Here is a 27,821-nt window from a genome sequence, read left to right on the forward strand (position 1 = left end):
CTTTGTTACAAAAGGCACCCAAGTACACAAATACTGATGCACATGAAGGAAAGCATGCGTGTGCCCTTGTCGACTTCTGTAGTGCGTGTTTATGTGCACTTGTACGTGCCTAGTATATGCTAGGATCCCTTAAACTGCTAGTAGTACTAATGTTATTGTTTGCATGAGCACTTTTATGTGTTTCTATTTAGTCAGCATTTGATTTTCTGGACTTCCTAGGGAGTACAAAAACATCAGAAAAATTGGACAGTTAAAAAAACTGTGCATGCATAAGATTCGCCATTTTATATGTATTTCTCATGTGGAGATGGCCAAAGAGGGAGTAGCAGACTTCTGCAACTCTACTAAAATATTGTTGAAATCATTAAAATGACACTAAAGGCAAATAACAATTTATGCTAGAGTGAAAGTTTAATGCTTGAGAATGTCTAAACCGTCAGTATTGTGTACAGCAGCGCTTTAGTGATTGAGAAATTAAGGGGAGATGCGGGTCGAAAAACGCGAGTTTTCTAAAAAATTATCGATTTTTTGTTTTCACCTGTTTTGTTAAGATTAGTACCTCTACTGTTCTGAAAAAAAAAATCAATGTCGAGACTCAACTGGAAATGCTTTAAAATTGCGTCTAAAGAGCACAAGGTGGCTGTCAAAAGGCCGAAAGTGTGTCATCTTCGAGCACCTTGCCGCTGATAATGCGCCGCCGCTCGCCATTGTTGACCGCATGAGGCGAAGAGCCGAGCCTCACTCTTCAAATAACGACGGTTTCCCGCGCTGCTGCAGCACAAGAAATAATAAAGAGAAGCACGCTTTTGCCGCCTTTTTCGAGCGCCGCGACTGGCTTTAAATCACGTGGTACGGATTGGGAGCCGCCATTGGCCGCTGCGCGCCTGTGTGTGCTGTGAAGCCTACTTGCAGGATCCGTGTCTCGTCGAGCAGCGCAGGTGAACAACGCTTTTCTCGAGTGCTTATCCGTTATGGATGAAGAAAGCCGTAGGAAGCGCGGTCACCGGCCTGTGAAGTTTCACGCGGCACACAAATTTCGAGGACGCCGGCGCAAATCAAAGCCGAACACTCAAACCACGAAAAGATCGTCTGCTGCCGCAAGGCGTAGTGGCAGTGACGCCGATGCGTCCGACGAGTTTGCCGCAGCATTCGAATATGTGAGTGCCTCCCAGAAAAAGATCGGACTCTTCGAAGACGAAGAAAAATCAGAGCGACGAGTCTTCATTGATTGCTGATATGACAGCACTGAACATGTAGGTTTATTCAAGGGCACTCCAGTTTTGAACGTGTTCTGGAAGAGCTTGGCATGCTACCGCCTCATGATCTGGTTGCTCTTTGCTCATCACAGGACAGCACACGCCAGAAAAAAAATGTCTCAAAAACTAACAGGAGAAGCAAGGGCTCGTCGGTGTGCGCTGAAGAAAAAATCTCTTGTTGAGGAGTCATCTCGAAAGAGCCGTGAGGGCCAAACCTATGGTGCCGGCGCATTTTAATGGCAGTGGCCACTACAAGGAGGATTGTTCTTTCTTGTGTACAAATTTCGTCGCATTCAATGACATCTTTGATAAATAAACATGCAATTTTGACTTTAAAACTCGTTTTTCTCAAAACACAAATTTTGCCATTTTTGTCAATGTGCCCCTCCTTTTTCGGGTACTTCTGGTGCTCAGATCTGCATGAAATTTTTCCCAGATTTTTTCCAATGTACGAGAAATGCAATTATCTTGTTTAAGTTTCAATATTCTTATTATATAATAAAAAAATATTATGTAAACTTTTACTAGGGTAGGAGAAATATGAACTTCCCACGTTAAAATTTTTCACGTCTAGTACATATTTTGTATGGACTTCCTAATTAGTTATTTGCATTCCACACTTTATTTGAAACATTATGAACTATCAATTGTAAAAAGTTATTGAAGTTTAGGTCTGAAAAGAGGGGGGGCAAAAGGCTTAAGTTTTTCACTTTGTCATGTTGCAGAACTAAAAGTATGCAACTTGCAAGAAAACTAATTATATATTTGAAATCAGCATAAAAAGTTCTATAAGCAGCTCAAGTTTCATTGCTCTAGGGTGAATATTAAAGAAAAAGTGTCTTCGAGTAGCATCTCCCCTTAACCCTTTGAGTGTATGTCGTAGATGTACGACGGCCGTTTTCCGACCCGCGGTCTCTTTGCTGTACCAGTACGGTTTCGAAATTTCGCACCATGACGATAATACGTGCTAGGACTTACAAGAAGCATTTAAAATTTGATTGTGCCACCTTCTTGCGGAGATAAACAGAACTTATTTCTAGCTACAGTGCATCCTGTGGTCTACAGCAACGCCCTTTTGTGGTTTCGGTTTTGCCACGTGATCGCAGTGGAGGAGCACGAAACTTGATTTTTATTTTTGTTGGCGCTGCTTTGCAGGGGCTTTGGAAGTTGTTTTTATCTTTCTTGGCACCGCTCTTAGCTCGTTATCACCGATGCTCATGAGGTATCATCGGTTTCCTTGTTCACCGAATTTCCTTCGAGTTCTTCAGATGCACGCGAACCAGCGATATGGCCGAATGCACTGCCCGTTCACTTGACACTGACAGCGATGAGTCTTCCGTCTCTGATTTTGCTCCATTCACCGAGTCTGAATCGGAAGACAGTTTTTCATCAGAAGAGAACAGCTCATCTTCCGACGACGAACTGCATTCAACCAGTTTGACCTCCGACCTCAAAGCAGGCGCAACATCACGAAAGCGGGCAAAGCGCGACGACACCCAATAGAGGGAGACAGGTGATTTTCCGCCATCTCTGTTCACCTTTGACGACTCGCAGTTAGGGCAGGTTGTGGTCTCTCTGCTCCCACAAGAAGCAAACGAACTGGATTATTTCAAACTGTTTTTTGATAAAGAACTTGTGTTGCTCATTGCCACGGAAACTAACAAATACGTGACTGAAAAAGCAGCTGCATGTCACTATGGTGCATTGCGGCTCAGAGCCTTGGCAGCAGTGAACCTCCCAGAGCTTTACTGCTTCTTGGCGATAGCATTGCTTATGGGCCTGGTGAGGAAGAATGCCCTGCGGGACTATTCGTCAATGGACCCAATGCTGCTGACCCCATTTTTTCAGGAGATTTTTTCTGTGAACCGCTTTTTTGTTCTGCTGCGCGTTCTGCACTTCAGTTCGATAAAGGAGCAATCCGATCGCCTAATGGTGCATCCAGACGACGGGCCAAACCGCTCTTTTGGCCCGCGGCCTCGCCGTCACGTGACCCTCCACTTCCGGTTGGGGGAGTCCGTAGCTGGGCCGCGGATCGGGAGGGCCAACAATGCCGAAAACATTTTCACGAACCGTCCGTCCGCCTCCTCGCCTGCGGGCCGTGTGCTCGGAGGGGTGGGGTGTCAACAAGACAGGTTTTTTCCTTCTTTTTTCGGTCGCCGAGTGCGCCGGCGGCTCTTCGAACTTGCGGTTTCTCTTTTGAGACGCGCGCTCTGCATCGTCTGCGGTTGGAACAGGACTCGGCCCGGGCTTTATTCCTCCCGTTTCGGACTGCACGTGTATCGCGCAAGCGGACGGGCCACTCGCGTTCCTACTGTCACGTGACTCAGCCGCCCGCGGGTCGGTCCGTCGTCTGGATACACCATAAGGGCCATTCGACCGGTCATGGAATCCTTTCAGAAAAAAAATTTCCAGACTTTTCCTTCCATACCAAGATTTATGCATAGATGAATCTCCGATGCCTTGGAGAGGCAGTCTTGCATTCCGGCAGCACATACCATCCAAATGACACTGGTTCGGAGTAAAGGTGTTCATGATGTGTGACGTGAAAACTGGGTATGTACTCAGGTTTACAGTTTATTCAGGAGCTACAGTTAGTCTGCGCCAAAGAAAGGACCGTAGTTATGCGGGCTCTGTTGCTGAACTTCTGGCAGACTTTCTTGGAAAGGACACTCTCTGTTTGTGAACAACTGGTACACAAGCCCAGTGCTCTTTGAATTTCTGCAGAGCAACAGAACAAATGCATGCGGAACTGTACGAGTCAACGGAAAGGGCCTACCTTTTTCAAAAACATGGCTGATCCCTCTGTCATAGGAATCGGTATAACACGAAAGTGAAACTTGTCTTCACAGACGTAGTTGAGCGCTTGTGCATTGTTTTGGCACAAGGGCGAAGGAATGAATGCTATAGCAACAAATTGTAATGTCACGCGAAGAATGGCAAGCAGCTCGAAACTCGCAATGCGCTGCTTGAGCAGAAAGGACGCTCGGAAAGAACATATACAGGATGAGCACGAACTAACAATTGTCACAGCTCGACAGTTAAAGTGCGCTGCTCAAGCACAAAGGAGGATGCACGAAACGAATGCACAAGTGTACACAGGATGAGCACGAACTAACTGTCACAGTTATAACTTATTTATTTGTGAGCAGCATGCACCTTTCGCAAAAGCGGCCGCTGCAGTGAGTGAAGTGACCTTTGTGCTCTCTGTAACTTCATCGCAAACTTGCGGTGAGAGCACAAGACATCAAAACCACCCTCCATCACGAGATAAGCGCATGTGCACGAGCGACCATGCCCTGTGGCGGTGTGCCCGCATTGCAACGCGTGGGGCGACAACCTTTAAAGCATGCCCTTCGAGTCCTTCGCGCCATCTTGCTAGTGATAACGAAAACACGCTGAAGTGCCACCGATCTCCGAGTACCACCAATGGTAAATGGTGTATATAAATAGCTCACCGTTAAGATGCTGAAGAATGTAACGTCTGTGGCCGAGTCGGTTCGCGCTGCGGAGCGAGGGTTCGTAGGTTCGACTCCCGGCGACGGAACTTATTCTTCTAGTTTTTTTCTTTGCCATCTGTTAGTGTACGTATATTTTACAACGTCATATCCGTGATGGAAATACGTCAGTGTAGCTGTGGTGGACCCCAGAATAAAACACTTTCGTGTTAAAAGAAGATGAAGAAGGGTTAAATGGAAAGCTTCCACGCAAACACTCTGCTTGCCTTGAAATGGTGCGACAAGCGCAAAGTCACTATGTTGACATCAATACATGGACCCCAGAGCCGAGCTTCAGTGAAAGCATCAGGAAAACCCTGAAATGGAACAAAAAGTCCTTTTTTCACCTGCTTGACCTGACACTGCTGATCACTGTTGTTCTGTACCACGAGAGAACTGGCACTCTGGTGAAGCTTTCCATGTTTAGAAAGAGAGTCGCTGCCCAAATATTGGAACGTTACCAGACCCAGATCCAACAACCAAGGTGCGGGAGACGAACCGCCGACAGCCTGCTGCGACTGACGGCGCGCCACTTCCCTTTGAGGGTGCCTCAGACATCTTACTAATACCTCTGTCACACGGCGACCACCGAACTCCATTTCACTCCGTTCGGCATTTAACTACCTGATGGAGCATTACAAGAATGGAGTTGTGGCCGTGCTACACGGCTCGGTGCAAGCTTTCGACGGTTGCCGCATGGGGCAGAAACAGCGCTGCTGCGCTCGTAGAAACGTCCAATTTTTTGCCTGTGCAGTCGCCTTTAAAGCAACAAAAACGTGTTTTTGTGTGTTGATGAAGTGCTCGGAATCACCATTGCTGTCACAGTGCTTGTGCGTGCGCTTCACACGTGCAGAAACAAATATCGCGCAACGCTTCACAGCGGCGGCTTGGCGAGGCGTTGGTGTGGAGAGTACAAGCGCTGATGTCCGAAAAAATACAACTAAAACTTACACTACGGGGCGTGAAATTCTACGCAAAAAAGAGCATAGTTTTTAAAATTATAATTAAGCTCATTAGGACAATTTTGCTAGTGCAGTTTTCAGCGTAGCAGTAGCTGGCTGGGAACGAGAGTACTCCATCGAGCCGAAATGGGCATAACCGAACTTCCTCCACCAAAAGCTCCATTTAACTTCCACAGCCAAATGGTGACCGTGTGACATGAACCCGATCTCCCTCGAGGAAAAGACGAGGGAGTTAAACGGAGTTCACGGGTGCCCATGTGACAGGGGTATGAGACAGCCACACGCAGAGATGTCGTGTGTGCCAAGACAACTCGTCACTCCAAGAAGAGAACAGACACATGTTTCATGTGTTTAGACTGTGATAAGGTGCTATGCGTAGACCAGTGTTTCAGGGAATACCACACTGGAATACTACTGAACATCTTGCTGTTCTAAATGATGCTGACACTGAAATAATGTTCCTAATTTTTTTTACAATTTTTTCCTGACTTTACACATTTTTTAGAATCAAAATCCGCAATAAAGTAATTTAACCATCTGTGAAAGTTTCTTTCGAAACAATTCGATACTCAAAGGGTTAAGGTCGCGATTTGCACCACCAGTGGGACATTCTTGTACTAGCCTGGTATGACGTAGTAGGTCCTCACTATAGTCAATGTAATCACAAGTATTCAAACTACCTATAATAAAAAAAGAACACCCCAGTGAATCAGAGGATGTTATAAAATGCTACTTGTGCGTTTCTGTCCAATTCATAGAAAAACAAACTTCTTGACATTACCCTTGACGATGTGAGTGGTCTAAAGGCTTCGTCTTCGCCGGGCTCTGCTCTGCTGGCATGTTGGCATTTGAAGAATAGTTTCGTTAACACTTATTGCTGTACAGGCTTTGCTGGCTCGCGAAACTCGCTCTAACTACAATTTAGAGAAAGTTCTGCATCCATGTGATGTCTTCGGATGCCCGAATTGTGTATGTATGCCACTTGATCAAGAGCAGTTGCACCAATGAAATCGACGTCACTTTTCAATGGGCACCATGGAGGGAACTCCCGCACTTGAAGTGTCTAAGTGCCGCGTTTCTGCAATAGTGCGTTGAACAAAAAAAAAAATCTACTCATGTGCTTGCTTCATTTTCGTGCAGAGGATGACGAAACCAACTGTACGTAAGCACATCGTGTAACACGACCTTCAAAGCATTGTTTTTGCAGGATGCTGCATGCCCTTGCAAGGGAAATGGAAGAATCAAATGAATGGTTTCAAAGTTTTAAAAAAATACAGTAGATTCTCAAAAATTCAAACTCGAGGGGACCTCAGGATTTTGTTTGGATTATTAGAAGTTCTCATAAATGACTCAATGCAATATACCAATGAGTGTTCTGGTGTTTATTGTTTCTCAGTACCACAGTGACATCATAGAAAGCTCTGCATGATTGCCAGTAAAGTTTTTAGATGTCAGCTATCATACTGGTGCTCGTTATTATACAACGCGTGGACGCGTGTGTAATTAAGGGACAAAATGTGTTACAGTGCCGCAACAGTTGGTAGCCCCTTCCCAATCTGAGGACTCTTTCCCGCATGACACCACTGTACTGTGGCGAAAGTAACTTCAAGAAGCATTTGGCGCATGATAAACCAAGACCAGACTATTTCAGTTTTTATTGTCTTCGTCAGTCACCATGCGATTGTTGGTGCATGCAGTTTGGCTGGTTTGGCCATTTTGTAGGCAGGCACTCGTCCTCATTTGCGACTCTTAGTGACGTAAAAACGCAAATGTTCATCTAGAAGCAACAAAAGCAGGCAAGCAAAAAGGTTTGAATTAACCAAATTGGTGCAGTGGGGCAGTTTCAGTTAAGCAGCTTTAAAATACATTGAAAACGTAGCGGGCCAACCGAACATTTAAGAGTTGTTTGAATTAACTGAAAGTTTGAATTATCAGAGTTTGAATCATTGAGAGTCTACCGTAAAACTATTAATAGGAAGGGCTACATATCATTCTTATGGCTACTTTTGTGACCTGTCCCAGTACATGTCTTGAAAGGAGCACTGACATCAAATTTACGCATGTCAAGGTTTTTGCATCCACGAGTAGTTATCTACCCCCTAGTAGCGATTCGCGACCGAACATGCAACTGAGGGACGAATAGCTATTTGTTTTATTGATTTATATCACCGGTATCTAGCATGATTCAAAACGGCCTGCAAGCCCGCCATTTTTTAGCGCTGGCAGCGCTCCCTTGCGGTCAACTCCAGACCGTGCCCCAGTTTACCACTTGTCCACAGAAAGGAGTGACGTAAGTATCAGCTGCTCAGCTAACATTTCGTCTGCTAGGCGCGCACGTTCAGTCATGCCTTGTCACCAGCGTCGCCGTCAAAAGTATCGACTTGTGTTGAAGACGACATTCTGGAACTTAGAATCACCGCGATACGTGACGTCGTGAATCATTTTCACTTCGACCCTTTGCAAAACAGCGATTCAGAAATGGACGCCGTTCCAAGCAGCAACGAGGAGGTGCCAGGGGACGCACGCTTGGGCCATACTCGCTGGTGTGTCTCAGTTAGCTATATCAGAGAATTTTAGCGTGCACGGCATTCCAGTATATGCAAAGGGGTCTATGGAATATCGGCATAGCGAATTCACACCAGCGGAGAAATAGAATACGATAGGTTTCTACAATAACGGTTCTGTGCTTGCCAGGTTCTTCTTTGCGCCGCCAGATGGCCCCACCTATCCGGCCTCTCACGGTTACGGCTGCAGTAACCCGGTATTACGCTAGCGCAAGGAAGTCCACGGACGAACTAACATTCACTATTAACGCTACATGCGTGCTACTTGTTAGTGATGTTATTTATCTATAGGCTACTCCACTTTGATAGCTTGTGGTCGTGTTGGCGTGTACCGTACGTGTAATGAAATGCCACGCACTTTCCGCTTTTTCCACGCCTCGACGAGCAGGTCCGCACTACGCAGCGGTTCCCCGACATGCTGGCACGTAATCGCTGTGATTGATCGCACTCGCGCTGTGGAGCACACAACAAATTAGTCGATGCGACACGATGAATTGCAAGCACGGATCGGGACAGCAAGGAGAGCCACTGGCTGGGAGTGAGAGCGTCGCCTGGCGTTGGCGCCTCAATAAATACACTCAGATCGGCGACGTCACTGTTACTGGCGTATCATCACTCAGGATGGTATTTGCGGAATGTATCACACCTTACACGTAGCACTAGTGTCGATGTCGCAGCGTGATCAATCTTCCGTTGAGCTTTTGTACGCTGTTTGCTCTCGAAATAAAATTACTTCCACGCGACGGACGCCATTCAAATTTGGCCAAGAAGACCTATGCATACCGAGCAGTCGAATGAATGGCACATCTCGACTTTAAAGGGGTCATGAACCACTTTTCCAAGTAATGATCTAATAGCCTCAGTATCGGAGTGTACTGCCTCCCGAATCGATTGCCGCAAAAATTTCTTGAATCCGTCAAGAATCAGCGGAGTTACGGGGGTTTGGCGCACGCTCCCAGCGCTTTCTCTCTTTTCTCATGCCGACGAGCGCACTGGAAGCTAGACAGGGAGGGATGGCATGGGGGAAAGAAGTTACGCCAGCGCGCGTCATGAAACGCGATCGCTCTCCCGCTGTGATTCGCTTGCGCGAGTGCGGCTACCGTGTACTGAGGAGTGCGGCGCCGGCAAGTGGCGGCACCCCGCGGCAAGAAGCGCATCTGATCCGAACGCCGCTCTCGATTTACGTCGGCTATCGGCCAATAAGCATGCTATGTCTCTTGCGACGTACAGCGGACAGACGCCCCGCCCACCGACGAGAGTGAGAACCGGCCTCTGTTTGAAAAGAGGGTGCCTGGGGAAACGGCAACTTCGCGCTCCGCTTGTGGCCATTACGCGGCGCGCACGACTGTAATATTTGGCTGAGCAGTTCATAGCCGTGTCAGCTTTCCGCAGGATGTGTTTTTTCAATCAGCCCAAGGGGTGCTTCATGACCCCTTTAAAATTTGATGTCAGTGCTCCTTGAAGTGAACTGAGTCATTAGACGCCTTCCGCCGGACTCTTCGGAGGGATGAAGATTGGTTCGGCATGGATCACACAATTGAAGGCTGCTTGCACAGATTTCATGGTATACATGGGTCGATTGTGTTGGGTCTTGGTGGTGCGGCGCATCAACAGCATAAACAGCAGCTCACCGAACAGCGCCAGCACATGAAAGATGCACACATGGGGCAGCCATGCTCTGGCTCTGACGCCTGGTTCATATGCAGCAGCTTGACACTACACAGCAGTGCCTTATTATCAAGTGCTTTGTTGGAATTATTCTCTCCGTGGAAAACATAGGGTTACAATGCAAGCAACAGCAGCCAGCAAAGTGTACGAAAATAAACACACCAGGAAGTATACTTGTGTGCATTTCCGGTGCAGGCACTAAGTTGCCAGGGAACGGAAAGCACTGGCGTAGTGCCTGCTAAAGGTGTGGTTGGGGAATGCTGCATCATAAGTCCAGTTCGAGGAGGGTGGTTTCAAGTGCGCTAATGCAGTAAAATCTTGGTGATGTGAATGTCGGCTGATACAAATGTCGGTCTGATACGAATTCGTAAAATTCCCTAGCTGAATTTCATTGTGTCCAATGGGCCGAAATTCGGGCACTCCGAACACTTTTTGGTCGCGACAAGTGATACGAACTTTAGGACCGAAACCGTCGAGCAACGGTCGAGAGCAGTGTGCTCCGGAAGCTTCAGAAATATGTGCGCGGCTATGCACACACAGTCAGAACTGTGGTTATTGTTGCCACAACCGCTGTTGACGAAGCCACAGTCGCTATCCACGCGATTACATGTGGCGACGACGAAATTCCGAAAATACATGTGTATCTAGCGCTCACCGAGTCAAAGCAATGCTGTTTTCCATCACCGCTGCAGACAAAACCACGGCAGCCACGATCATAGACAGCAACAACGTAGTTTTGAAGGAATGTGCGTGGCCTGTGCACACGGATTGAAAACAAAACTAGTTTGCTGCAACCACTGTGCACGAAACTGCGGTTGCTTTTGACGCGATCGTCGATAGCGACTGCGCAGCTCCGAAGGTACGTGGCTAGCGCAACAGTATATTAAAGGCAATAAAGTTGTAAAAAGGCACGAACCATTTTGGCGTTCCTTCCATTCGCTTATCGCTATGGTGGAGCGGACTTTGGCACTTAGTTTTCATTTGGCCTCAAGTGAAGCTTTGAAGCGTGCATTCGCGGCAGCCAACTGTGTTGTCTCTTATTGGTTTGTTCGCATGTGTCTCAGAAAGACATACGCGAGTTCTTTCGAAGAAAATAAATGTTTTGTGTGTATATCGTGGTTTGAAAATGGATTTCACAAGTTTTTTGGTGATACGAAATTTTGGGTGATACGAATATCTTTGCTCCTCCTTGAAGTTCGTATCATCGAGATTCTACTGTAATGTGAACCACTAAAACATGATTTTCTTTAAATCTAAGCACTTCGCTGGCAAGAAACAAGAACTACAAGGTTTATGGAATGCTATTTCAACAGTCAACTTCGACTTAACATTTGCCTTTAGTGTCCTGTTAAACAAGCAACCAGGAGAAAAAAGCCGACGAGTGCTGTCAAAGTAGATCTAAGGTCATCTACTTGAGAGAATGCTGCCTGTTACTGACCTAGTGATTGGAAAAACTTGTTGATTCGTATTTGTACAGCATTCAGCTAGCAGGCAATATTGGTGTGCTTGAGTTTCAGCTCGAGTCATGTGGTGAAGGTGCAAATGTGTCCGATTGATCACATGTGTGCAAAACATCAACGATTGACTACTGCTAGCACTCGTTCAGTGGAGCATGTTTTCTTTATCATTGCTTTATTGTGACAGCAATTACATTTATACTCCAGGCAATTTTTTGCTGTCACTATGATGTTCCATATAAGGTCCAAGTGTGATAAGGTCCTGTTGCACCTCACACAGCATATGCTGTGTGGAAGGGAAAGTGTGTGAGAGTGAGCTAAGAAGGATGGCGGAGTGTTGCGCTAAGTCTTCCCACTCGCCCATATTCGAGGTCACGTGATCAAGCATGCTATAAGGAGCACAGAGTGCCTCTTCTCCACTAGTCCAGCTGTAGGTGCACATGGCTGACTAGGGGCAGCCGTACATACCTTGGATAGTACAGTGGTGTTTGTGATGGTGATGGCACTTACACATCTTGAGTGTCCGTTTTGTTGTTGTTAAGAATAAAGCTTGAAAGCACAGCTGCTTCCATGTTTACATATCACTTTTACGGTGTCACAACGTTGGCTGCAGAAACCCATTTGCTGTTCCATTAAACCTGTATAAGAACTCCATAATCACATGAGAAAAAAAAAAGAACAAGGAGAGAGAAAAGAGGCGCTATCAACTGGCTTATGTGGTCTATGTGGCAGGTCTCTCTGGTTGTGTTTACTTCGAGCTATGTTGGGTAAGATAGGATATGTGCTGCAGGGGAATACAGTGGTGCTATATACTACTTTGTAGTTAAAAGCAATAATTGTGCTGTACAAGCAATTTTGTATTGACAGTGCTTCAATAAATATCTGGGGGTTACCTATGCTGGGTAGCAGACTGCTTCATTAACATTTTTTTATTTTCAGGTGGGAAGAAGAGCTGGCCACCCAACCAGCGAGCTGCCAAGGTTGTCTACGCAGAAAAACTCTTCTGAAAGATGGACGTCGACCTGCTGTAAGCACTTCCTCATTATCTTGGCTTATACTCTTTGTAATTTTTGTCGTTCAGATTCCCGTGTGCACAAAAACAAAGCATCTCTGCTGCATTGTTCAAGTTGACTAGCATCCCTGTCACACAGAACTATTGATTAAAAGTGTGCAGTATGATTGAGTATTGTAGAATTGAAGTCGAAATACATTGGACAATACATCGGACTCTGGATGAATGAAACTCGCTGAAATGGAAATTCGAAATACCTGATAAATCAACAATGGTACTGGTGACTTTAGTTAATTCGATCGTGACGGGATCAGCAAAATTGGTCTAATTGTCCAGAAGGTTGAATTAAACAAAAGTTAGAAGGAAACACCAGAACTCACCACTGATTTGAAATATTATTTGCCACCCAATTCTAACATGTCCTCAAAATGAACATGCACTCCTTTTTTATGGGCTTGCAACAGAAAAAAATGGAAAATGAACTCAAGAATGACATAAGAACTTCTGCACAAGGTAGAAATGAAATGTTCATTAGGTTTTTTAGCGATAAAAACATAGCTGGCCACTGATTATAGCTATGAGAAAAAGACTAAATAAGTAAACCTTACTTTCACAGAATGGCACTTTACTTACTTCATGTCCATTGTCCTCACTCTCTGACATTGCTTTATTGCTTTCTATGAAAGGTTACATCATATTGTCCTCTGAATAGTCCATAACGTGTTTGATATTTTGCATTTATTTTGCAAAATATAAAACGAATGGCAAAATTTTGGGTGTGAAGCGAATTCGAATATTAATGCTTGAGTGCGAATCGATTCGTATATTTTTCAAATACTTTGAAGTGAAATAACCTACACGAAAAAAGGTCGCAGAAGATCCGTAAGCATATTCTTAGTTGTCTTATAAAGAAAGAGCAAGTGCAGAGGTCAAATTATGTTTATTTACATGATTATACAACCAAAGTGGTGTCAACAACGCTTTACACGTGAAAGGAAAAGACGCTACTTCCTCAACCTCCCCTTCAACTTCTGTTGAGGCCCAACTGAGTGGTGGACAAGGGCGCGCTCCCTTCAAGTCAGTAGTTCCTCATCTGCTGCGTGGATTTCCCCCTCCTACTGCGCGCTGTGAGTGGTTTCTGCGGCAGTTGTTAGCGCCAGCGTCAGTTCCAGTGGGAGAGGTCAAATCTTTTCCACACAAGGCTTTTGCGGATGCCGGACGAGTGTGCGCTTTCGTAAACCTGGCCAAGTAACGCTTTCATCTTAAAATGTAGTGCAAAACATAGAAAAAAAAATTAAGGCAGCTTTGCACTAATGGGGCCAAGCCTGCAGGATGAGCGTAACGTGCAGTATTGCAACAAGCCTGGATAACGTGATATAGTGTCATTATTCGGGGGATACTAATGAATTTTATATCACAGGCTGATTTTGCGGTGCCAAGACATTGTTCGGAAAGCGAGTTTTGCAAAACGAGTTGATTGAGTAGAAAACCGTAACCACATTCGCGGCATTAGCAAAAGCCTACCGCCAGTGACAGATGTAGTGTCATCGCCATCACAAAATGGTGCAGGAACGCATTTTAAAGCTAGTCCACACTAGAGTGACGTAGTCCGCACAGGCTCATTTTGTGCTTGACTACGGTCTGTCTGCGTCGAATTTGTTCCCAGCGAAGTGGAAACGGTGATGCGCCCCTTTCATTATGAACGCTCATATCAAAGGGAAGTTATTTCGCATGCTGAGGACAGCTACGTCGCATCTATCTTGCGTGTCTGAAACCTGTGTCCATGAGTGGTGCAAATGAAGGAAGGAAATCTTCGGCTGCAGGTCTACCAGGAAAAGTTTCTATGGGCTGAAAATGAGAGAATATCCTGATCTCGATGACAAGCTTGCAGGCATTCTCAAGCAGCTCCGTGTAGACAGAGCTTGTCAAGGTAACGGTCCTTGAAACGGCATGTGATCGAGGCGTATCCAGAAGTGATCCTAAAGTCAGCAAAACTAAATCACTGAAGGAAAGGAACTGCCAGCAGAATAAATTTCACTTTCTATGAGGGTGCATTGTGTTTGTCCTTTTTTTCTTCTCATCGTCAACATATCAGCATGCCATAGTTTTAAATTATCATTTAGAAGCTCTGTGATTTGATTTTTAGTGAATGAAACCATTATATCTATTTTCCGGGAGTTCGACTACTTTGAATAGTAGAATTCCGGTGCGAATCAAATTGAATAGCAAGCACTATTAGAAAAATATTCGAAAGTTCTAATATTCGTGCACCCATAATTTATCCCCTTCAGGTGCGAATTAAGACTAACACGGAGGAAAATTATAATTCTTTCAAATATGCATCTAAAAAGCGACCCAAACAGAGTGATATGAATAAAAACATGTTTATTGAACCAAGAAATTTTTTTTGTGATGTGTACATTTGTACACATTGCGCCTCTAGGCCGTAAAATATGTAGATGGCCACTTACACAAGGAATAACTGTTTTCAGGTACTGTGAACTTGCCAGAAGTATTTAAGAGTGCACTTCCAATGCCTCTCAGCTTGACTGCTTTGATATGGCTCCTATTTCTTGACGTGAAAATCATAGTAGCAATTTCTTGTGGCACTTAGGCAGAGGAAAACTCCGCATTTGCGACAAGAAACTCGAGACTTCGAAACACAGCCAGTGTTTCGGCACCTCTGTGGGAAGTTGGCACTGATGTGATTGGGCCAGTGGTTTGTGCCGTCAAACCTTGTGGAATTTGTTGGCATTGGAATACCGACATGTGATTTTCGGACACGCTTTGGAGAGATGGTGCTTGGTCGTCCCCTCCTGTTTGGCTCAGCCCTGTTGCTTGCGATCAAGCTCCGTGCAATGTCCGACTGGAAAGCCATAACGTCTTTCACTTCCTTTTTGGGGAGTCTTTCGGCATTAGCGTCGCGAATGTATTCAAGCCAGCTGTTGCACACTGCAAAGCAAATGAAGTGGGAGATTACTCTTACTGGCCATTTCTTCGTCTTTGCTTGCAGGGGATACAGCGACATCAAAAAGTCGAGCTTGTCGACGCCACCCATGATCTGATTGTACTCGGCGATTACCTGCGGACAATCGATGTCGACGTGTTGCTTGACTGATTCGCTCCATCTTTTCACCTTAGTTGTGTTACCTAGTCCTACAATTGTGGAGACCATGTTGACTGGGCCATTGTCGTACCAGCGGACAATCACCACATCTCCCTCTTCGGCAATCTTGAAGTCGGAGCTTCCGAGCCCTTCCTTTTTCAAAACTTTTTCACTCTTGAGCTCACAGCCTAGAAGTCTGTTGGCTCTTATCGTACCAGACGCCAAAATGCCAAGAAATTTCAGCTCTCGGAAGAGCGGCACAGAAGAAAAATAATTGTCCATGTAGCATCTCACGTTCAGACCACGAGGGAGCGCTTGTGCAACTCGCATCACAACCGATCCACCAAGGCCGAGATGTGAGTGGTCCTTGCTTACACCAGTCCCTTTCCCTTGATATAGCTCAAAATCATGAGCCATGCCGTCTGAGCTGCAACGGATAAATATTTTAATTCCTTGTGGATTTGGCTTGTTCTTCACGAACTGCTTGGCGGGGACCCTTCCAGTAAATGGCACCATCTGTTCGTCAATGCTGCTTTCTGTGAGAGGTTGCAATGCAAGACACCGACTTCTGATTGCATCAATGATTGGCGCTACTTTCCAAAACTTGTTCTGTGTTGGATCCAGTGGAGCATTGGCATCAGTAGCATGGAGTGCTGCTCGAAGCTTGAAAAAGCGTTTGCAAGTCATAGCATCCGCAATACCTGGTATTCGTGTGTCCTCCTGCCAATACATGCGGATTCTCGGAAATTTCAAAATTCCCATGCGTATCATTACACCAAAGAAAACTTTAATTTCTTCAGATGTAGTATTTAGTTCAACTCCGTCTCTTTGGAGTGCATAAATGTTGGTAAAATGGGCTAAGTCATCAAAATTTTTTTCAGTGAAGTACTTCGTAAAGTACTCAAGTGGTTCAAGTACAGTTGATCCTTGGTCAGGGATGAATTTGCATTCGGTGTTTACAGGGGAGAATTTCTTCTTAAAGGGGTACTGACACAAAATTTCGCGGCCGAGATAGCCTGCTGGATCGATTTCCGTGTACGTGCGTGTACCATCTGCGAAATATCGCCAGCGAATAAAGCTTGGAAGGTATTTTATATGAATATTGAAGTTCGCGTGCGCGATCCAGCATTATAGGGCGCACCTATTGCATTGACACCCTCGGAGGTGACCCGAGGTGACCCCCCTACTTCCCCTACGTAACCGTTGTAGCCGATACAACAAGTTGTGATGACGTCGTAGCCGCCATTTTTATTTTGACGCGCTCGCCGCTGCGCTGTTAGTGTCTCAAGGAAATCGTCGCCAACAGACGACGATGAGGAGGACGACGACAACGAGGACGATGATGGCGACGACATCGCGCAGTACGTGCGGCAAGCGTGCGAATGCGAGGAGACGACGCGAACAGCGCGGAAGTGCGTCACACTTCTGTGTGCTGACGTGATCGAGCGCTGCAGCCGCTAGGTGGTGATAGTTGCACCTGGAGGCTTGTCGTTTTTGAAACCGAAACTGACACTGGTCGGTAATGAGGAGCCTGTAATTAATTATCTGTCGCGCGCTGCAGCAAACGATGTGCCGTGTTATGACTAACAGGCCCCCAGCAACACATTGCAGCAAAAAAACGCGAGGCCAAAATTTTTGTGTCAGTACCCCTTTAATCCACTTCACCGCTGTTTTCTGTCTTTTTGTCGGCGGTGGCTGCACATTCTCTTCATCGTCACTGCTACTGATGTTGTCAGTGGCTCTCAATGATTCTGGAAAATGATCTTCACTTGAAGCAGGCTAAAAATAAAATAAAAATGCTATAGAAATTCATAATTGGAAAACTTTTAAATTGCATTTGTCTAGAAGTAACACTCACCCCAATTTCATCAGATTCTTCGAACTTGTCGTCCAAGAAGTCGCCGTCTGAGATGTTCCCGTCGGCTATTCTGGCTAAAAGAGCCTGAGCCGAAGTAGTCGATGCCTTTTGCCGGCATATTGAGTGGTCTTTAAGATCTATAACGCATAAAAAAACGCATAAGCTCAATATTATCGACTAGAAACAACATAAACTATAAAAGGAATGTAATCTGGTGAGGCAGCCTTGAAGCGCTATGTGTACAAACGTACACACACATTTTTTACTGAACAGCACAAAGCGATCTTTAGCAACCACCACAAAACCTTCTCATTTGTAAAAAGCGATAACATTATCTATTCATCTGAAATGAACATGATCTTTCTAAAAGTATTCTACAGCCTTAAAAAAAAAAAAGAACCGCATGGTACTCACGTGCCGATCCGTAAAAGCTCGAGGCATCCATCTTCAGTGTTTGTTTGGGCCTCAGCTTTCTTCTTAAAAACCTAGATGGCGCTAGCTGTCCACTCGGAACGCATGCATCAATGCTCACGTGGTGTGTCATGCCATTCGAAGTAAAGGCAGGCGCGCTCTGTGGCGCCAAATTTGATGTGTACAATTGTACACACCGCCGCTGAAGGGGTTATATTGATTCTGCAACAGTGGCAAATGGTATGGTCACCCACACCTACACTAACCGCTTCGCTACTTCATCCTGTGATCTGTACAATGCTTTGAAACGCCAAGAACACGTGATGTGACTTTTTGCACATAAGATAACTTCCGTTGAATGTTGTTTTGTAATTGGAATTGAGGCCCAAATTTCTGGTAAATTTTTGTTCAAGCAGCTTTACGCACAACATAGTGATCAATAGAATTTTTGGTGACAGGACGTTGAAACAGACTTATTTTAAAAATTGTGCTGCTATTAAAATGAAATCTCTGACTATTAAATGGTTGGTTGTTGAAGTTTCCTTCTGTAAGCACAACTTTAAGTAGATCCAGGTTTTGAGTAGCAGCAAATTTCAGGCCATATGTAAGGGGCCCTGCAAACACTTTTTCAGCATGGTCAGAAAATGCTGCCAATTAGTAGTTGAGACTCCTGAGAACACGTGAGCCAAACATTGTAGTGCAGAACGCAACCTGGAATTTACAATTAATTCTCAAGTCAGCTAGAAATTGGTCGCTCTTCTCTCGACAAGTGATGCCATAAAACCAGATGACCGTGCCATAAGCCCAAAGTCCACGGCCATTGGCTAATTTGAGCATTGTGAGCTGCATAGTAACCGTGGCCACCGCAATATGCCGCCACGTGCCCGCCTACGCACTAGCGATCACACTGAAAGTAAGCTGTGCGTTGGAAGAAAAATAGAGAAAGAAAATAAAGTGCTCAAGGTCACGATGCACACTGACAAACAAATGCATTTTCTTGCCCCCTTGTCATCCCCCACCCCCGGTGTAGCTTTCAGCGCTCTCCCTGGTACGAAAGGAGAGAGAAAGTGCTTAAAGCGCGCGACAAATCCCTCTACTTGACGGATTCTAAAAATTTTTGTGGCAGTCAATTCATGAGGCAAAACTCACAGCGTCCCTATGCATTCACCTAAGACGACTCAAAGGCAAAAGGCACCTTCTTATTCTTCTCATTCGATGTGTTGACACTGCCCCGCCACCCTCTGAAAGCTTTCTGCACTTAACGTGGTTAAGTCAGAAAGCCAATCACGAAGGCAGTGCCTTCGTGATTGGCCCACTTTTGACCAAGAAATGATGTCATGTGATGACGTCATATGGTGACATCATCACGTGATGATGATTTTTTGCATCACTCGTGTTGACACTGCCGATGCGGGACGCTGGTCAATTTTCGTGTTTGATGAGGCATCTAAGGCTTTCACCTTAATAAACTCTTTTAATGAAGTCATTCGATGATTACTTGGAAAAGTGTTGCAGGGCCCGTGCTGCACCGCACATCGGATTTCTGATGAAGTACCTCTGTAATGTATTCACTGTGATTGTTCTCATTTTGACCGATTCATTGCAATATTTACTATTGTGAGGTAGTGGTGGTGTGGTGTAGGATTTTTGTTAGCACTCTGGTGTCAACCATAGTTGATACCTGATGCTAGGAAGCTTGAGAATGCCTGGTTTAGGGTAAGCTCTAAGCATTCTTTTGAAAACTGTGTCATCTTCTACAGATGTCTTCATGGCTGCGGTACTGGGTGGAGCTGCGAGGAAACTCTTTAGTCTTCTACTCTCCCAAGTCACTACTGGCCAAAGAACGTTCTGATGTGAGTGATGTCATTACACAAACTTCCTAGAGCAAGCCACATGCACCATGTACAGGAGCTAGCCCCTTTGCCATGGTAGATAAAAAAATTGCCTGGCCTGCGCAGAACACGCAGCACAGTCACAGCGAAAGCCGGAAGAGCGGCCTTTCTAGATCCCTGTTGTAAACTCTGCTGGAGCAATACTATAAGTACACTTGCAAGGTATCTACTACCGCCATAAATAATAATTTTTGTGAAGTAGGGAAGCACCCACTATGCCATTATTTCTTATTCTGCAGAGAAGCGGGGTACCTGCTACACATCTGTAAGGCTTGATGTGCGCTTTGTTGATGCTGTGGCTGATGACAATGAAGAATTTTGATGGAGAGGTGTGTTTTACCAAAAATAAATAATGAAAATAGGTGTTTTTCTCAAATAGTTAAAGCCTTCAGCAAGTGGGCCCGCCCCGAAAAAAAATCCCTGGCTACGGGCCTGGTGGTTATGGACACCAGCGGTGGCGGACAACAAGGCCACCAAAATTGGCTGTTGTGTGATCTCATAAGAGCTTTCGCTGTAAAATTGCAGCGCATACGCTTGCAATTAAACCTCAATATATATAGTGAAATCGTAAAGACTGGCACTTTTTTTTTTTTGCTATATCCCCTTCAGGCGCAAATTATGATGCACTGTCTGCAAATGTGTCAAATTCGTATGGCATGATTCCTAGGCACTCAGTGTTACATTCCAAGAAAGAAAATAAAGGAACGTGTTTTGTGTGAGTTTCAGTAATTAATGTTAATTAGCATGTAATTAAATATCTAATTATTCTGCAATCACTCAGCTTCAATACTTCCATAAAAAGAATGGAATATTAGGCCAAAAATGCATGTGCAGTTTCTTTTTTTTTGTTCGTTTTGAGCAAAGAAAAAAAATACTCTTGGCATTGGTCCTGGAACGCGGCACGTCGAACGATCGTCGAACATAGTAGTGTCTCCAGCAAAGTGATCCGTAACAATAAAGTTAAATGACTCCTAGTTCTCCACTCAGGAAGCCTGCATGAATGTGCACACTGCGTTCCAAGCCATTTAAGAAACATGCGGTGCGTGACGCTCCTCCGAAGTTTATGTGTACAATTGTACACACCGTCGCTGAAGGGGATATTGAAATTTTGTTACATTAAAATTGGGCTGTTTATCGAATGTACAGTTGCTGACCATTTCTTTTGCTTGAAGGGGTCACAAAGAATCTCTGAATAATCCATCCAGGAAGTCCGAAACAAGTAATGGTTTTGGCCAAGAAGCAAAGTGTTATAGTGATAGCAACGGAAAGCTTCTAGTTTTGTCATCCATATATAAATTGCAGCAAACATTTGCTTGCTGTCTAAACTGACAAGCGTGGTGTCACATGTGCACAGGCATCCATGAACAAATAGCATTTGATTACCACAACCACTTGCTGTCAGAACGCTGGTGTGCTGAACAGAACAGGCATAGGTGAGCAAATGGTTCATGTTGCCTCTTGCTTCAGTGCATCTCCAGTACTCTGAGATAACACAACCTATAAAACTAAACACATGGGAAGACATTGCACACAAATAAGCCAGCCATCTCAGCTCACCCAGCCTTTGCAGCCACTGCAGAATACTGATATACTGGGTGTTTCAAGAAATATTTTCGAAAATCCTCAAAAATAAGGTAAATTGAGTATTTGCTCAGTGCCTTCATAATTTCTTCTTCTGTAGCAGCAGATATATTTAGATGGCTAGAGACATCAATTACTGCAGTAATTTACTTTTTAATTAGTGAAGACAGGTGGTCAACAGGTTATACGGGAGAATAGGAGCCCTTGCTGCGATGAGCCCATTGCCGCTTTAGATTTCCGAAAAGCGGCTGCTGATAATTGTAGCAGAGTGGTCATATCTGACCAATTTCACCAGTGAAACGGAAACGCGGAAGAGTGCAACTCATATTCTTAGGAGACTCCCTGAATGAGCAAGCATCGTTATATCAACTATCGATCGACTTCGCTTCGTGTGTGTGCAGGCTGCGCTTGGGGTTATAGCACACATGGTGCACATACGTTAACGAATGTAGAACTAACGCCACTGCAATCATATTCGTGAACAGTGACGTCATTCTGGTCATCTTCTAGTTGTGCTCATTGGAATATTCCTTTCGGTCTCGCCAGTGAATTTGGTCGAATTTCATTACTACGAAATAATTACCAGAGGCCACTTTATCAAGATCTCAAAGTGGCGTGATGGGCTCATCGCAGGAAGGACTTAATTCTCCCATTTGACCCAACTGCTTGTCTCCAATTATTAAGAAGTTATGTAATCTAATTTCTTTAATTACTGTCGTAGTTGATGTTTCTAGCCGTCTTAAGATATCTGTTGCTACAAAAAAGTAATTACGAAGGTAGCGAGAAAATATTCTATTTCCCTTAATTTTGAGGATTTTCGGGCACATTTATTGAAACACCCTGTATACTAGGCTTGTCCTGAAACAGCAGGATGTTGCATTTAGTTATACCACATCTACTGCTCTTTAACATGCTTATCGCTTGCAACAAGACGTAAGGAACATTGGCAAGGCATGGATCATATTGACATAATAATAATTGTTGTGGTTTAACGTCCCAAAACCATGATATGATTATGAGAGACACCGTAGTGGAGGACTCCGGAAATTTCGACCACCCGGGGTTCTTTAATGTGCACCTAAATCTAAGTACACGGGCCTCAAGCATTTTCGCCTCCATGAAAATTCGGCCGCCAGGGCTGGGATTCGACCCCACGACCTGCGGTTCAGCAGTCGAGCGTCATAACCACTAGACCACTGTGGCGGGTGATCATATTGATGAAGCAATACCACTGTGGTAATGTTACTTGCATAGTCCAGGGCATCTAGAAATTTTTGACCCTGAGGAATTTCACTAGTTTTGATAAACACTATCAAACTCGTACCGATCGTATTGATAGAGCAGTATGAGTTTCGTAGTATTTATCAAAACTAGTGAAATTCCTCAGGGTAAAAAATTTCTAGATGCCCTGGACTATGCAAGCAACATTACTGCAGTGGTATTGCTTCATTCTCGTGGTCATTTTCTGCTCAGCCTCTTCTCTGTCATGGTTAATATATTCTCAAGGGGAAGGGTTTTCTTGTTGATTTATTACAAAGTGGGCTGGTGGTGTTGTAGAGAAATGTTCAATTTTTGTCACCACGCCTGAGATAAAGCCTGTCAAGAAGTGACCAGTCGTAAAGCTTCTGAGTACAGTTGAACACCTCCTAAGCAGATCTCAGTCCTACTCCCTGCAGACACTGCTTGGCACTAGTTTATGATGGGAGCGTGTCCACAGTTTCTCCAATTTATTATTTTGAAATAAGCTATTTACAAGTAAAACTATGCTAATAATTGTTTACCTAGTTCAAATATACACTTGACAAAAATAAACTGCGCTTAGCTAAACTGCGAGTCAGTCTGTGAGCATTATTCACTTAGTTACAAAAGGCATTTGTGACTAAGTCAGTAGTGCCCATAGACATGCCACTAGCCATGTGGGCTGGGGCTATTTTTGCTGCTGTGCTTCAAGGGCATGCACTGATGGACCTGAAGAGAGTTGAAAGCTACATGCATTGGTGCAGCCCATCTTCATTTGTGCTTTGCTGTTGTGAATGTGATAAAATATCCAACTGCTGTAAATTTATTAAACATAAATCTTTTTGTATCTTCAGCAGCATGTGGAAAAAAAATAGGAGAAAAGAAAGCTGTGCTCGTATGACATAAACTTGACATGCTGCTGAGCTGCAAATGATAGTGCTACACATGGACCGTTTGAGTGTGGTTGCCTAACTGTCAGATAGGCCGCATTAATGATGTTTTGACCTAGTTGTTTTAAATCATGGCAACCATGTTTAAACCTTGCAGCCTTGCGACTTGAATGCAGCTGTGCAGTCAGGTGCATGGCTATGACAAAGTAGGTATAGTAGACTCTCAGTAAACGGAAACCTCTTGAAACAGAATTGCTGCTTAAACGGAACAGCTGCTCCTACTATGATTGGTTTCATACCTGAATAATGCAGCCCTGTTCATCTCTCAGTTAATGGAAATCCTGTTAAATGTTAAATTTCCTTGATCCCTTCAGGATTTGTTTAACGATAGTCTTCTGTAATTGCACTACCCCTTCACCATAATCATAAAAATTAAACTTCAACTAATTTTGTTGTATGGGGATGTGCGTGTGTGTGCACGTGTGTGTGATTTATGATGATGCTCTGTGTGATTTTAGCTGCTTCTCAATATTATACAGTGAAACCTCGGTGATACGATCACAGTTCATACGAATTTCGGCGTGATACGAATTTTTCGTTGGTCCCGGCCAAGGCCCATTAGCCTGCAATGCGATGGAGTACGGTTGTTGCGAACCAATTTTCACCCAGTGCCGTTTGATACGAACGTATGCTACCGCATAGATACGAAGAGGTGCTGTCCGTGCTGTCCCGGAAGATGCGTAAAGCACGTGCGAGCGCGGGAACGCAAGCGTGGGCATGCGCGCCGCACCGCCAAATTGTCAGAATCACGGTGTCAGAAAAACGCTCTTCTTACGGTCAGAATAAACCTTCAGAGACGCGTCACGGCTTCCGAGATTGTGTGTGCGAATCTTTAAAGCTCTTAAGTGCCTCCGTGTGCTTTCGCGTTTAGATTACAGATGATATTAGCGCCATGCTTCTTTTTCTAACGCGTCGACGCGGGCTTCTGTCGTTGTACTGTGTTTACACGTGCATGCCTCGTGCATCAGACATCCTATGAAAGTGGACGAGGACCGAAAGAAGACCAGGACGGTCTTTGCGAAGGAGTCACGCCTCACAGTGTCAACATGCGTGGTCGCACTTGTGCGGGCATGGCCGTAAATATCTCCAAAACATCCCCAACACCTCCGCGATAACAAAATCGTAACACAAGACCGTGGTTCTGTAATTTTGTGGCCTTGATCCATCGCGTCAAAGCGCTTCTTTCGTTACTTTTGCTGCAGTACTCCGGTGTCATGCAAAAAAAAAAAAAAACATACTAAAATTTTAAAGGGGCTACTGCTTTCGCGGATCACAACGCACCTGGTTCATTAATTAAATACACGCATACGAGCCATATATTTATGAGTGCTGGTATGATTGCCGACATCTAAAAACTTAACTGACAATCATTCAGGGTTCTTGCGGACGTTGCTGCGGCCCTGAAAAACAATAAATTAAAATGTACGCCAGTCTTCTTTTGCCGCATGCTAATTTTTCATGCTTTCTGCTGATACGAATTTCGGATGATATGAATATTTTTGGTGGTCCCGTGAGATTCGTATCACCGAGGTTCCACTGTACCTGGCTTCTTTTTGTGTCTGTGTATGCCACCTGGAAGGGGTGATAAAAGTAAGGCCTCTTGTGGAACGTTTTGACATTATGTGAGAGTGACATAAGAGAGTCTGTATTGCTCCCAAACAAATGGTGGCATATAACTTACAAAAACAAATTCTCCTCAACGGTAACTTGCCTCGAAAGAAAATTTTTAATGTCGACTATAGTTATCGAGACCATCGATGATTGGTTTTTTAAAGTGTGCATCTCCTCATTGATGCAAATTGCAATGAAGCCTAAATAGTTGCATTCTATACATCCTTCTGAATGTGCTTGCAGATTTTGTCCAAGAGCCCTATTAAGTACAAAAGCTTTTGTGCACAATTTGTAAAAAAAAGTGTAAATTTGGAAAAAAGAGAAGAACGAGGTTGAAATTTTTTAATGCATGCGTATTGTTGCAGATCATCAATTTGTACTCAAATTATACAAGAAATTAGAGGAGTGCGTACGGAACAAGTTTGAAACTTCTTCAAAATTCCCCTTGTATAGATGGTACTATGAGGACATTTGTCAGCTTCCTCCTCCAACCAGGTTTTCATTGCTGCACTTCAGCGATGAAATTTAGCTTCAGCTGTCTGTGTTTGAGGTGCCTTGATTTTTCATTGGTTGCTGTTGCTGATTAGAGCAATGAACACTGGAGTTGGAAAGGCACCCAGCTCTTAACAAACCTTCTCAAAGGCTCAAAGGCCACTTCCATAGCCTGATGGCTATGGAAGTGGCCATTTCTGCAGTAGTGCGTGAAGCATATCTTATCTTGTGGTTTGCCCTGAATAGAGCAAAGCAACCCGCTTTCAGTTGTCAACCTCTCATATGATGGAAGTATAGCCCTTGCCGAAGCACTGATGAAAAAAGCATGATTAGCTCGGCCATGGCGAGTGCTTGCATGTTACACCAGGAGAACTCATCATTTGGTAGATACCTGGGAATCACATCATTTGAGCATGAATAGAAAAATCAAGCACCTGCAGCTACCACGCCTCAATTAGAATAATTTTTTAGTCTTTTTACTAAAGATGCACATTGATAGTTTTACACAAGAAGATAGAATGTCGAAGCATAATTTTGCACTCAAAAGGTCAAAATGATTTTTTTAATGCGATCTTTTGACTTGCATCTTCTGCCACACAGAACTCTGCAGAAGCTTTGTGATAAACTTCTTTTCAGTTCAAACGCCAGCCGTGTAAGCAGAGCTGCATTGCGGGCTGGGTGGTGCTTGCCTGCCCAGACTCCGACTCCTTCCAGTTGTTGGACCCTGGTCGTGGAAGTCGTTACAAGTTCCGGCCTGCTGTGGGCAGCTCAGCCCATGACTGGTGTGCCTGCCTGAGCGCTTCTGCTGGCACAACACTCTAGACTGCTTCTGATGTGTACACTGAATGACTGTTGATGGATTGAGCCAATGCCATGAGCAGCCACTGTATTATAATTAAAAGTATCATAAATTATTTTGATACTAATTACTGACTTGATTCCCCTTGTGTGATAGACCAAATTTCTGGATCATTCCATGCCATACATTATTCTAGGATTGTGTTTTACCACTACAATTCTGGGCTAATTTTTTAAACCCAAAAGGTATCATGAAATAATTTCACAAACTGTTCTTGTTTGAGAGGGTAATTCTCTTGTACAACATGTTACTGGTAGCAATGAAACAGGTTCTTACAATGGAACACTGATTGATACAACTTCAGCAGTCTGCATGAAAGCATGAATGCAATGCGAACTCAGGAAGATTAATCAAGTTGAACTACCCCTTGTGCAGCGATGGATAAAGGAATGCAAGTACAGTCTGAGTTTGGATGAAGTGGATGCCAATGTGATAATAAATTTGGGTTGTTTGTAGATTCATAAAAATGATGTAAATGTGTTTTTAGTGCAGTAAATAAAAGGCAGTGAGGGAACAAGAGGACTGCTAACATTAAGAAAGTGTTTGTTAAAGGGGTACTGACACAAAATTTCGCGGCCGAGAAAACCTGCTGGATCGATTCCCGTGTACGTGTGTGTACCATCTGCAAAATATCGACAGCGAATAAAGCTTGGAAGGTATTTTATATGAATTTTGAAGTTCGCGAGCGCGATCCAGCATTATAGGCCGCACCTAGTGCATTGACACCCTCGGAGGTGACCCGAGGTGACCCCCCTACTTCCCCTACGTAAACGTTTCAACCGGTACAAGTTATGATGACGTCGTAGCCGCCATTTCTGTTTTGACGCGCTTCCCGACGAATCGCTCCTCGCAAGCGGGTCAAACCTGAAGTGATTCGCCACGTCGAAAATTCCTTCCATCCCCGCCGCAAGAAAATCGTCGCCATCAGACGACAATGAGCCCGACGACGACAGACCGCGCCGAAATGCGTCACCGTTCTTTGTGCTCACGTGACCGAGCGTTTCACTCGCTAGGTGGTGATAGTTGCACCCGGCGGCTTGTCGTTTTTGGAGCTCTGTCAAACTGAAACTGAGGCTGTGTCGGTAATGAGGAGCTTGTAATTATCTGTCACGCGCTGCAGCAAACCATGTGCCGTGTTATGACTAACAGGCCCCCAGCAACACATTGCAGCAAAAAAACGCGGGGCGAAAAGTTTTGTGTCAGGACTCCTTTAAGCTGCGGCACGCATTACTAGATTTACTATGCCCATGTATCGCATTGTTCTTTGCAGAGCAGTGTGCACTTCTTTTCTGTTAAAATATAAATATGTAAATTTTTCAAATGCGAGCAAAATACAACTAGAAAATATATGTAAATGTACATAATGTCTTTAAAATATCCATTTCTTATAGAACAAGCATTTTGCATCT

The 27,821-nt window shown here is 44.5% G+C and overlaps 1 protein-coding gene across 4 annotated transcripts in view; it reads left to right on the top strand.

Annotated features, from left to right (window-relative positions):
* Positions 1-26,471, top strand: part of LOC119404923 (ras-specific guanine nucleotide-releasing factor RalGPS1) — a 77,912-nt gene extending 51,441 nt beyond the window's left edge. For 3 of the 4 annotated variants that reach the window (XM_037671639.2, XM_037671620.2, XM_049418553.1), the window contains 3 exons: positions 12,341-12,428; positions 19,549-19,641; positions 26,190-26,471. In XM_037671639.2, the coding sequence (XP_037527567.1) occupies positions 12,341-12,428; positions 19,549-19,641; positions 26,190-26,375 (367 nt within the window). In that variant the 3' untranslated portion in view covers positions 26,376-26,471. The remainder of the gene's footprint in view (positions 1-12,340; positions 12,429-19,548; positions 19,642-26,189) is intronic. The other variant, XM_049418556.1, reaches the window with a different exon arrangement.
* The last annotated feature ends 1,350 nt before the right edge of the window (positions 26,472-27,821 follow it).

The sequence above is a fragment of the Rhipicephalus sanguineus genome, chromosome 1 (genome assembly GCF_013339695.2).
Source record: "Rhipicephalus sanguineus isolate Rsan-2018 chromosome 1, BIME_Rsan_1.4, whole genome shotgun sequence".
NCBI classification, from domain to species: Eukaryota; Metazoa; Arthropoda; class Arachnida; order Ixodida; family Ixodidae; genus Rhipicephalus; species Rhipicephalus sanguineus.